General features: G+C 44.2%; 1 protein-coding gene across 1 annotated transcript in view; it reads left to right on the forward strand.

Moving 5' to 3' along the window:
* Positions 1-9,718, forward strand: part of CACNB3 (calcium voltage-gated channel auxiliary subunit beta 3) — a 199,193-nt gene extending 189,475 nt beyond the window's left edge. The window contains exon 15 of the mRNA XM_075591224.1: positions 9,225-9,718. Coding sequence (XP_075447339.1) covers positions 9,225-9,230 — 6 coding nt within the window. The 3' untranslated portion in view covers positions 9,231-9,718. The remainder of the gene's footprint in view (positions 1-9,224) is intronic.
* Positions 9,719-13,527: the final 3,809 nt, after the last annotated feature.

Genomic DNA, 13,527 nt, shown 5'->3' on the forward strand with positions numbered 1-13,527 from the left:
TGTCTCCTTCACGTACACAGTTATTACATAAATATTAATGGTGCCAGCCTGTTAAAAGTCAGTATCACCCTTTTACACACATCACTTACTGCCATGGACCTTAGTAGCATGCATGCAGCGTTTGCCCCACTGAGCTCATCCCTTCTAAAGTCAAAAACCTCTGTTTATTCATTTGTAGTTTGAGTTCTGTCAGGACAAGGTTTGGGTGAATATTTAAAAGAAGGGTTCAGTCTTCGGGAAGATCACTTACGACGCATCTCACCTCACAAAATAGAAACCGTTTATTGAAATGCATTTCGGATTCATCCTACAACACACAATTCATTTGTTTTTGGGGTTTTTTTCTGCCTGAAGTGTAAGAAATGGGTCAGGTTTCTTGCATCTGATGCGGATGTGTTTGAGAGAATGAGAGCTGGTGCTCTGGGCAAGGGAAAAAGAAGCAAAACGACAGACCTACTGTAGATACGAAGTCTAACCCGTGCTATTGGTTTATTAAACGACTCCGTGACTCCAGCAGATATTGCAGAGAGGTGCTGTACCTCACACCAGCTGCATGTTTTTATGGACTTTTTACATTTGTTACCTTGGATTTACCGGGGTTGAGTATTGCTCGTATCCATAGTGTGTGCTATCCATTTAATAGCGCAGTCTTCCTTAACTGCTTTCCTTAACCTTTTTGCTACGTGGGGCCATTCCGTTGCGGGCGTTTCTGGCAGCCAAAGGGTGAAACAAATACAATCGTCTCTTTAGAAAAAGACCCAAGGGTTTCCTCCAAACTTAGCCCCAGTGTAAGAAAAGCATTAAGGGGAACTGGGGAGGGCCCTGTGCCTGTGTAATAGTGCTGACCCTGCTCACCACACAATGACATCGCACACAGGAGCACGTCACTGACTAATGTTTTATACCTTGCACTGTATATGTTTCAGGGTGTGAATGTTGAATCCTCACCTGGTATGCGCTATTCTGCCTTAAGAGTCAAGTGAAGCTACAATGGCTTTACAGCATATAGGGCCATATTTACATACAAGTGATACTCCATAAGACACCTTTCAGGGCCATTGAGGTCAATGGGACATAAAAAGCCATATTTACTAAGCTGTGTTACTCCGTGAGACACGTTCACTTGAATGGGCTGTTTTATGGAGTAACGTGGCCTAGTAAATATAACCCATGATGTTTTTGTCAACCACACACATCCCCACATGCTTCCTCATGTAGGATTACCATCCTGTAAAAGGCTGTTCTTTGGTACAGTTTCAAAAATGAATATGCTGCTGTATAAAGCAACGCTAAGTATGACTACACACGTCTTGTCGCTTAACTCCGTGTCTCCGTACAGAATATTATTGGCGTGTTTTCCCTGTGTGCTTTTAATATACTCCCCAGTAGAGCAGCCAGTTTTGGGAGGGATTCTTCTATTGGTTGTTACAGCGATGAGTGGTAATTGGTTATTGCAGAGAGCATATGACCACGTGGTGAGGTTGTGGCAGCTATTTCAATCTGCTCAGGGGCCTGTGGATGGTTGTTAAATGGATCTCCCACCCCCACATATCTCCCCTTTGTGGGCTCTTGCAGCGATTGCATATCTGTGGGAGCCACAACATGGAAGGGGGCGATGTGCCCTTTTATTGCAGCAAGAAGAGCAGGGTTCTGGGGTCATGTGATTGGTGCAAATGCGATCACATGACCCAGGAAACAGAAAGTGTTGCAAGAAGACTGCTGGGAACGACAGGCGTGAAAAGTGCAATTCTGCCATTTTGCCAGTGCAGTGTTTAGATTTTTTTTCTAAATGTTTTGTTCAAGGAGCTGACAATGGAGGTGGAGGAAATGAGTGACCTGCAGTATGAGTTAATGTGCTGCGATCCTGTGTTAACTGCGATTGAAGTCAGCCGCAGTAAAACTGGATCACAACGCGTTAACTTGTACCAGAGTCTAGTGAATCCCCCCCACTGAGTCCCAAAGTGCTACTCTTTATCTAAAACTAAGCCTCCATTTTTAGCTCTGTGTTTAATGTTTCCCAGATTCTAAAACGAGTTGTATATGCCCGTGGGGCAATTTCCAGTCCAGCCAAACATGCTGTAATGCAACCCCCTATGGGATTTGGGATTAGTCTCACTAACTCATCTGTTTTAGATTGAACAGCATCAGTGGTTGACGAGTGATGGCACTAGGGCAGTGATGGGCAACATGATATATTCCTGAGGCCCTTCTGTCCTCTAAAGAGCCAGTTTAAAGTGTCAGCTTCTCTCCGCCCCCTGCATGGCAGCTGCGTAATACCAGTGTGCTGAGAAACCCTGTCCTGCTCCTCTTCCCAATGATTAGCACAGGAGCGGAGCGGGCACTTATGTGCAGCTGAGGGAGCAGGGAGGAGAAATTATCCGTGGCAGCGATATCCCCGCTTCCTCTGCACGGAGTAGAGCGTGTTGCTGTGGCCAGGCAGTGGTTGGGGGCCGCAGGCGGACCCTAAGGCTGCGTTCAGACAGGATGCGATGCGACGTGCGCCTGCTTACGTGCGTGCGCACGTCCGCCACTCTTTTGCTTTGGTGTGTGGGAGTTATCAAACTGAAAACGACACCCGGTGGCGAAGTACAGCGCTGTCGCCGCTGCACTTGAAGGAGACAACTGAAGTTGTGATTTCAAGCGGCAGCCGCGTCACGTGTACTTCGCCAGCCAATCAGAAACACACACACTTTGGTTCTTTTTTTTAATTCAATGCGCGAGTTGTCCCGCCTCCAAATCGGTTCATTCGGTCTGCTGGGCATGAGCACACATCGCCCAGGAGGCAGAGGCGGGGACGCACGGGCGCGCAGTTTCCTGTCTGAACTCAGCCGTAGCCACTTGTTGCTCACCGATGTACTAAGTACCACTGCTTTTTATTTTCAACCCCCAGAGAACTACTACATTTTTACTGACAAACTTCTAGTTTCGATTTCTATTTAAAGCAGCACTCCGGGCTGCCGTTTGTTTTCTTGATAGTTACAGGAATGGGGCGGGGGGGCGGGGGTCTCCGGATCTAAACTGCCTTAATTTCAGCTCAGGGGACCCCCTGCTTCCCGAGATATTTACCTTAGTAAGGGTTGCCGGCATCTCCGCAGGTAGCAGCTCCAACATTAATGCCGATGTGACTGCTGCATATTCTTCACTAAGGGAGCCTGTCTGAGGCCGCGTGAGTCGGCCGGGTCCCGTTGGGGGACCTCCGGATTACCGTGAGTCTGTCTGTCCCTACGTTATGTGATTGGCTACATGATTTGGGCTGGAGTTACAATTTAACCATTTAGTGGCCGGATTTCCCGTATTCTAAGGGTTACACTGCATACATCTCTGATTTATATTACATTAGTCTAGGGTTTGTAGCACCTACCATTGAGCTGATTCCTCTCTATTTAGCAGCTCCAACAGGGCTTATTGGGGCTAAAATAATGGTAACTTGAAATGTCCTGCGTCTTCCAGGTCAATAGAATGATGTAATTCCTTGCGACTTCCTGTTCACCCGCAGGACATTTAAACATGGAGATACGGGCACCCCCTACAGAGGTATATATCTCGAGAAGCAAGGGGGGCCCTGAAGCTTAAATTAACATAGTTAAGTTCTGCAGACCCCCTGCTTCAAACCTGTAAAAATAAATAAAGAAAACAAAGAAAATGCCACCTGGAGAGCTGCTGTGAAGCTAAAAATGATTTATTTGAGTAAGTCGCTTCCTTTCTGCTTTCAAAGCACAGATTTTAGGTAAATCTTTCCCCCAATGTCTATGAAATGTAGAATGCATCCATTTAGCTCATACACAGAACTACTAACTTTTGCTAAAGCCACTTCAGCCACTGGCCGGAAGTATGTTCAGGTTCTAGATTCTGTAAATGACAGGAGCTTGAGGATAAGGGAAGCTTAACAGAAGTACTCAGTATATCATTATATGGTGCAGCACGTTCATGTTTAGCCACAAATTGGAGCAGGGAACCGGCACGCCAAGCAAATGAGAAATAGAATCGGAATAAGTCATTTACGTTGGATAAGGAATAATAATAGACACCATACATAGTGTAAACAAACACACACAGGCGAAAGGTGTGAGCTCATATGGCCAAAGAGAACACAGAGAAATGGAGTAATATATTAAATAAGTGGAGCAAATGAGCAATTGAATACTTTGCTCAGTTCACACTGTAACACTGGCTCAGGGACAATAGGAAAAGGAGGTGTAACGGGTTTTCTGACTGGCCTGACCCACCCAATCTCATATTGGCCCCTGTGGTCTAACCAGTCCCCATTACAGTGTGATGTCTGGTGGTGCACCTGTTGGCTACAGGACTCCTGAGTCTCCCGCATGATGGTGTGTGGGGATTTGCCAACCCAGACAGGCAGCTGAGGTAGTGTGCTGAGTCCTACCTAGATCCAGTGCAGCGCCTCCACCTCATCAGGATCCCGGCGTCCGCGTGGGGATGAGTCTGATGAGGAACTCCTCTGTGGTGCTCCTCTCTGTGCAATAACTCCACACTTGCACACGAGAGTGTTGTTAATCAGGAACATCTTTATTAGTACGGTGGGCCAGCTGCCCTCCACAATGGATGTGATTAGCCCTCCATTGTTCACCGTACTTCCCTTTGAAAGGTATGTCCTCCTAATGTAGGGATTCCCTATCCCCGCAGGGATACTTCACCTGTGCCAGGTCCCTGGCCACAGTCTCATTAGTCCTTTTAGTATACTAACTCTGAACTCTTAATCCTCAGGAGAACCTAGACTAACTCAACTTTTGATCAGTGCTGTGCCTTATGTATCCTCTGGGGGCTAGCACAATTCTGACATCACCAACCAGGGAGTCAGAGCCTGTGACCACTCCCATCCATACATAGGGCACCTCACCAGGGTGTGAGGGCAAACCTCCATGATTACTGCTGGCATGCCCATAACTTACCAGGCCTTACTGTCAGCAGGAGAGATGACTGCAGCCATTTTACATCATGGTTACAGAGGAAAAAAAGGAATGGGGGTGTTACTAAAACAAAAAGAGAACAGAGGAAAGGTAAAAAAGGGGAGGGGAGGCAAAAAAAGGGAGGGGTGGGAAATTACAATTTTAAGTCAGGGGGCAACGTTTTGGCCCGTTCCCAATGGTTCCAAACCACCGTAGTACTTCATTTAGAGGGTTGCTGTATAAAAATCTACTGATAAGTAACCCAAACCCACAAGGGGAATGAGGTAAAGCCAAAGTGTAGAGAATGCTGCAAAGGAAGCAAAAATAAAGTCATCCATGACAAAGAAACGTCCATAAGCACTTGGTCCCGCTGCGGCCGGCGGCGCGCGCGGCCGCGGGCCACCAGCTGCTTGTCCCCATTCTAGATGCCCCCACTGGCTCCTTCCAGCGTGGCTGACTGCGTGCTGTGACGCGTCAGCCAGCCGGAGCTACAAGGAGCTTGTGGTTTTGGCTAGTGTCGCGTCACGTGACATCCCAGCAGCCAATCCGATTCCCCCCTCTGCTCCGATCCCCCCCATTCTGATTTCCCCCTTCAGCTCCGATCCCCATTCCGATTTCCCCCCTGCTCCGATCCCCCCCCCCGTTCTGATTCACCCCCCACCCGTTCCGATTCACCCCCCCGTGTGTATTTGCCTGTGTGTGTGTATGAGTGCCTGTGTGTGTGTGTGTGTGAGTGCTTGTGTGTGTGTGTGTGTGTGAGTGCCTGTGTGTGTGTGTCCTTCTGTGCCTGGCATCAGAGTGCAAGGGGCAACGGGAATGAGAGAGGGTTCGACGGGGGTGGGGGAGTACGACAGCACGAGAACCCCCCCGCTCAAACCACGCCCCCCCCCCGCTCCGGCTCCAGCTCCGACTCCCGCTCCCTACAGACCGCAGGTAGCGGTCAATTGCCTGTCAGCGCGCTGCCTGCATGCAGTGCGGGCGCGCTGACTGAGGGAGCGGGGCCTTAGCCTAAGAAATACAGCCAACACAGCGAAACATCCATCAGAAATACAGCCAAACACAGAAACGTCCATCAGAAATACAGCCAAACACAGAGAAACGTCCATCAGAAATACAGCCAAACACAGAGAAACGTCCATCAGAAATACAGCCAAACACAGAGAAACGTCCATCAGAAATACAGCCAAACACAGAGAAACGTCCATCAGAAATAAAGCCAAACACAGAGAAACGTCCATCAGAAATACAGCCAAACACAGAGAAACGTCCATGAGAAATACAGCCAAACAAAGAGAAACATCCGTGAGAAATACAGTCAAACACAGAGAAACGTCCATCAGAAATACAGCCAAACACAGTGAAACGTCCATCAGAAATACAGCCAAACACAGGGAAACGCCTATCAGAAATACAGCCAACAGGGATACCTCCATCAGAAATACAGTCAACAGAAGGAAACGCGCATCAGAAATACAGGTAGTCCTCGCTATCCAACGTTTCACTTTACAACAAATGGCATATCCAACGCTTTACAATGCAACCCTATGGGCTGTTTTTCGACACTGGAATGCGTTATCCGACGCTTGAATGCATTATCCAACACTCACCGCCACTGATTAACATGGGGCTCACTTTACAATTGTTTCACTATCCAATGCTACTTCCGGAACGGATTTCGTTGGATAACCGAGGACTGCCTGTACAGCCAACACAGGGAAATGGCGATCAGAAATACAGCCAACACAGGGAAATATCCATCAGAAATATAGCCAACCAGGGAAACATCCATCAGAAATACAGCCAATACAGGAAAATGTCCTTCCCCCTTTTTTTGCTATCGTCTCCGAGCCATTGTTACGGTGTGAGCTGAGCTACCTATTCAATTTCTCATATGCTCTACTTATTTCATGTTACTATATTTCGCTGTGTTCTCTTTGGTCATTTGGGCTCACACCTGTCACCTGTGTGTTTGTATACACTATGTATGGTGTCTATTATTATTGCTTATCCATAGTTAATGATTTATTCTGATTCTATTTCTCACTTGCTTGTATTTGAGTGCGGGTCCCCTGCTCCCTTTTGTGTCTATATGTATAGAGGGATCCCTTTGGGTTCCCTGCACCTTTGCAACACCTTGCTACTTACCTTGGGAGTGCTGGCTCTCACTATTGTACTTGTATGCCTAGATTTGGTTAGGTGAATACTCTCTAACTGAAGACGACACATTTTAATATTTTGTGTATATATATATATATATATATATTTTTAAACTACCCTTTGTGGTAGATTTAATAACACAGGGTTATCACAACCCCCCGTTAACTGCCATTTAAGTAATTGGCGATTAACGCTGGATCGGAGCAGAATAAATCCTATCGGAGGTTAGAGTCCCTGTGATTGCAGATGTGAAGAAATCTAGGTGTGTGCGTTCAATCTCCTAGTTTGCTACTGTATGTTGGAACTAGGATTGCATGTTTCTATCGAAGAGAAATATAGAAAATTCACCTAGCACACTCGAGGGATGTCAGATGCTCAGGTGGTAATCCGTCTGGTTTGCCGTACAAAACTGTGGAAGTCAACCTGCCAGTTGCACACCATAGAGCAGGGGTGCGGAAACTGGGGTGGGATTTTATAGGGGTGGTGCAGTGGTTGCAGAGGCCCTGTGCTCTTTCCAAGGCATTTAAATTAAATGCTGGGGGGAGGCGTGAGGCCTCTGCAACTTCTCCTACCTGCCCTCAGCCGGCTTTTCGGCGACGTGTCGCCATGACAACGCGGCGTCCTCAAATGGCAAAGCGTTGCCATGGCAATGCGATGTCACATGACGCCAATGAAGCCCGGGAGCAGGTGAGGGGGGGGGAAGTGCAGACAGGGGAGCGCGAACTGAAAAAGTTTGCGCACCCCTGCCATAGAGAATCAGGGTAAAAGAAAACGACTGCAACAGGGCAATTTTACCACAATTCGGTTTGATACGGATTTTATTAAGTGTCCATGGGGGGACTTCAAGTATCAAACACAGCGTTGACCGGTTGACGCAGTTTTCTTTAATCATCTTTCTATCAAAGGCCAGTAGAATATAGATTATATATACGCACACACTCTTTCTGAAAGGGCTTCCCAGTGATGCCAACCCTAATTAATTTTCCATGAGTTGCACAGGTTTTCAACCATTTCCCCGGCATCCAACTACAGAAGGGAGCTGGAAGGCTTCTTTAGTATCTGTTGGTGTTCCGTGCTGAATTCCGGGGTGCGTTTCTGCAGGGCTCAGTGGTTGTCACTCATGGCCCAACACCGAGATTTTGCACACCTGCCGAGGAGAGGGACAGACCCAATGGATGCATGCTGTTTGTGCAGGTAATAGAACCGCACAGCAGATAGAATTAGGTGAAAATCACATTTAATTGTCTTATGTCTTGGCTCACTTGTGAGGAAGTGCTAATAAACAAGGCAAGCAGGTGGTTCTGGGAGTGGAGTTAGTAACCATAGATTCACCCTAATACAGTAAAAATCACTTAGACTAGCATTGTATATAAGTCTATAATTGTTTTAAGTCAAAGTAGGTTAGAACTTGTTATTGGCCAGTGTTTCACCTCATGTATGTAGCTCTAAGTTGAATTTGTGTGGATTGGACCTTTAAAGCAGCCGTTCTACATACAGGAAACTTACTGTTAAACTAGGTCTTGTAGCCATGGATTTGGTGAGCTTGTCCATGATATGGATTCAATGTAATAATCCAGTGACCTACAACAAAAGGTCTGAAGCCGAGTTCACCTTTGTTTTGGCTTACATGTCTCTCGCCTTTCATTTTGTATGTTTCCCTGAACACTTCTGCCTTTTTCAGGTCTTAATTATATTACTGCTGAATGTGAATGCCTGCTCGAAAACAATGAAAAGCTTACATGACATGATGTTTAGGGACTGGGAATAGTATGCACAGAGGACATTTGATGTATACAAACAGAACTAATAAAATGTCCACTACAAAGTAATTGGTGAATGCGGGAAACAAATTCCCCATATTCCCAAATATATCTTAATGCTGCTGGCTTCACCGAGTTGCTGCTGACAAAAACCTACTGCACAATATATATTACTTTTCATACCACTGCAATCAATCATGAGTGTTATTAAGGTTCCATGTAAGACTTCAGATTTTTATTTATTTATAAAATGTTTAACCAGGACGTAATACATTGAGAGTTACCGCTCGTTTCTAAGTATGTCCTGGGCATGTCCTTGAGCTGCTCAGTAAAAGCAGCGGTCTGTTCCTCTCAGAGCATGTTTATTTTCTCCCACTGTAATGAATGTTCTTTTCTGTAGATGTAACATTTGAAAAATCCATTACCCACGTCAGGAGACAAGCTCAACGTGAAACCGAATGCACAGAGCTGAAACATTCTTGCAGAGGAAGCCCCCGAATGGATGGAAGTCACCAATCAATGAGCTCACATTTATCTGGTGGACTTGTAACACTGATTTATACACTGTTGCCATTAGCTTATAAACCATGTCTGCCGCCACTGTACAAATCTACCCTTTGTATGGCATGTTTGAATGTTTTTGAACAGTTTGCGCACTATGAGATAGTGGGTAATAAATACGTTGCACTTATGTATCCGAGCCTGCACGTAACAAAAGCAAAAAATCTGCTTTATAGATTTTTTTTTTTCACCCCCCATTGGTCTTTTCTGCCATGTAACATGTAAATAGTGGTACAGAGTTTACACTTCACATTTTTGGAAAAGCTTTTTTTTTTTTTCCCCCTTTCTACAATTTTTTTTGTTTTCTTCTAAAAATAAATAATGTTGGTACAATTCTATCTTTTTGTAGATGAGGGGGGGGGGGGAGCTAATCAATGTTTTAGGAATTCAGGGTCTAAATCAGTGATTTCCAACCTTATTTTTGGATAAGGAACCCCAAGTGAAATTCTGAGGAACCCCAACCATCTCTAATAGTAACGCGGTGATCTGATGCAGTCAGTTCTTCTGTATTTGATACAATTTTCAAATGACCAGAAAATTGCAGGGAACCCTTTCAGGATGCCTGGGGAACTCGAGGGTTCCTAGGAACCCTGGTTGAAAAACACTGGTCTACAGCTTTTAACATCTTCAGTGTTGGATCGGGCTGTAACAAGTTATGTCATCACTGAGTCATGGAGATATCATTCAACACAACGCCCCATTTCCAAAGTAGAATAGTAATTTATCAGCTGATCTCTCACGTCTGTTATTACTAGCACCATCTAGTAATTTCAAAACCATTGTAAACTGCTCCCAACAGGTAAACACTACCCAGTTATTTAGCAGCAGTAACATACGATATTTGCTTTTAGATGCTTAGATTGAAAAATAAGAAAAGTACTTAGGATCAGGCTTCATGTAGCGCACTTCTTTGCATTTACATGTTTTACCCAAGCATCTACATAATTCATTTAATTAAAACAAGTATAGCCATGCGTAGGTGGTCTCCCTCTTAGGCCTTTACGGAATATGCAGTGACGATTTGAATCCTATTCAATTGGATTGAAGTTATATCTTCTCCAACATGGGAAAGTAGAGTCACCACATATTTGATAAAGGGTCTTACAACCCTATTCAATATGCTGGGAATGGGGCTTCATGTCAGGAACATTCCAAATTAATAACGTTTCTAACTCCCCCACAAAGAGACTTATTCAATGAATGTATGTTGAATGGGGGCGGGAAGGGGGAGGGTGGGTTTACAGATTATATACTATCCCCGAAGCTGGTTCACGAACCATACCACTTAAGTGAAGACATTTAAAAATAAAATCCAATTTAGATCCAAGAGCTTTTGTTTCTTTAAAATAAACAGGTATTTTGATAAGGGAGCCGATTTTAATGATCAGCTTCTTGGCAACACATTTCTGGAACAAGGTCAAGTAAGCTTGAAGTATAAGGGGATTCTGTTCCAAATGGAAAATATGCTCAATTGTAGTTAAAATGATCTAAGGAACACTGGCACAACCTAATATAATACTGAATACTAACTGACCTTGTGCTTTATTCCATCTGTGCTATTCCCTAATGTTCCCTTGTGCCCATCATATTTTACATTTGCTTGTTGCATTCATCAGTCACCTCTGCTGGCAGGGTGTTCATTCTCTCCACCAAGCTTTACTTTAATCCCCTCTGCTGCCAGAGGGCCCAGCAAAATAATGTGTTGCTCAGCCCAGGGATCCAATTAAATAATTTGGTGGCTCTGTATGGTAAATAAATATACCACTTGTGAGCATATTCACATGTATCTGACAGGTCCACAACCCTGAAGTGGGGCGCAAATAACAGAAGTGGCGATCTCCACCAGCAAGGTGCTTATAAAACAATACTGTGCACTTAGGTTATATAAAGTCGTCAATGTGATGTATACACCAAAATCTCGAAGACTGTGTATTCAGTTCATAATACACTAATCCCACACAATGGTGGAGAGTGGGAGTGACACAAAAAAATGTGACAAATTCTGAGTCCTCCACTCAACCTTGAAAGAAAGACAGTGCTCCAGTTTCACAAGTGTAATGGTTCCAAACAGATGAGGGAGCGGAGGGCATCAAGCAATGAAGAAGAAACAGAAATAGACCAAAGTATTGTCAAAGTACGTGAGTATTATCAGAAAAAAACCTCCAAAGGTTATACTCCCACCCTAGTGAGTATCAGTAAGCATATCACAATCAGTGGCAAATACCAGTCAGTGATGGGATGATGTGGATTACCACGGAAAGAGAAGACACCATCGCGCAAAATACATGTAGAAATCTTTATATAATAGTAAAAGCTTGTCTTTCAAATGCGCACTTACATTCCTTAATGAATGGCCTTATTGTAACAGTAAAAACACATTCTCTAGGGAGCGGCGATCTCACTGCTTCCCGCGACGCCAATGCAGTCAGCTGTTGGACGCCGACTGGTGTTCCTTCCGGTAGCGGCCGCCCAGAAACCTCGACAGGAGTTCCTTCCCCAAACGGATGCTTCTTCTCGCAGACTCTGCACGTTTCGCTTTGGCACAAGTTTCGTATCCATATTCTTACACATCAATAGATACACATACACACATTTATATATGTGTCTCTTCTTGGATTGCTAGCAGCTGCAACATTACATATACAGTATGATCATACAGTATCTACATCCTTAGAAGGTCTGAGTAGGTAGAGCTACATATTGGATCTTCAGCAGTTGGTACATAGCAATTAGATTCTCACCGGGCCTCGACATTTGAGGATATTCTATCCTTGAGCTCATTGTCTGTTCTATATACAAGACATCTGCACCGTGTCATGTACTTTGGGATTGTATCCCACCATACTGTTACAGCAACAAATTCTATATGAAGGAAGCTTATTCTTTACCACCACACACTGATCCTCACAGGGACTAAAATCTTTAGTGTGTTCATATAGAACAGCATGTATACAGTTGACATACATTCATTTGGTGGATATTTTCCCCTAGGGCAGTATCAAACCACATTGCATTACAACAATACATTCTATATGTAGTTAGCTTATCCTTTACCACTATAATTAATGGACAACTGCACACAGATTTCAATCATAAAGAATTTATTGTGCCATAGAACACAATGTTTCCGCCTGCTGGCCTTTCTCAAGTGAAGTGGCAGAGGGCCGAAACGTTGTGTGTTCTATGGCACAATACATTCTTTATGATTGAAATCTGTGTGCCCTTGTCCATCAATTACATTGGATATATTGGATGAAATGCAGGTCTTCCCTGGGACTAAGGCGCACCAGTAAATGTATCACAAATTGTTATTTTCCTTTGTTGTGCAGCAAACATCCTTACTTTTGCATTATCCTTTACCACCACACACACATCCTCATAGGACTATTGTCCCTAAGTGTGTCCATATAGAACAGTTTGTCAATTCGATACAGACATTCAATTGGTGAATATTTGTCCCATGATACTAGATCACCACCCCATGGAGGATTTTAATGTTGTTCAATGTAAATAAGTTCACTTACTGTTATATTGACATAGATGTGATTAAAATGTTATTATTTTTCATTTTATAGTCCTATGTGGACATGTTTTGGATGCGTCTGAATTAGCCATCAGCCTCACGTTCAATTTTGAGCACCTTGTGGAGATATTGGATCTCATGGACATCAGCACCAGCAAGTGCTTGGTGTAGGAACTTTTTTTGGTCCCTCTGGGGCTATATTTTGTGCATAAAATACATTTGTGCCAGCAAGTGTAAGAAAATAAAAAAGCACAAGGTTAATGCGAACTCAGATCTGACAAATTAGAGATCAGAAGGAAGACTGAAGCAACCCAAAATAAACTTTGATACAACCAACAACAAAAATGTGCCAAGAAACAAAATGCCTATAACAACTACCCTGACCACAAATTGACATAAGTGGCTCTAAGTTGCCACAAAGACCTTTAATACTCACTATCTGAGAGGAGTCACATGAAACGGATGCTCAAAGCCCAAACTAAAAAAATCATTTTGCTTCATACATATCTTCATAGAAATTCCAAATCACTAACAGAGCAGGCTGCAGCTAGAAATGTTGTACACTGAATTTGTACCATCACTGTAGCACATACTGTACTTGAGAAATTGGAATTAATCA

This window comes from Ascaphus truei, chromosome 3, assembly GCF_040206685.1.
Source record: "Ascaphus truei isolate aAscTru1 chromosome 3, aAscTru1.hap1, whole genome shotgun sequence".
In the NCBI taxonomy this organism is placed as follows: Eukaryota; Metazoa; Chordata; class Amphibia; order Anura; family Ascaphidae; genus Ascaphus; species Ascaphus truei.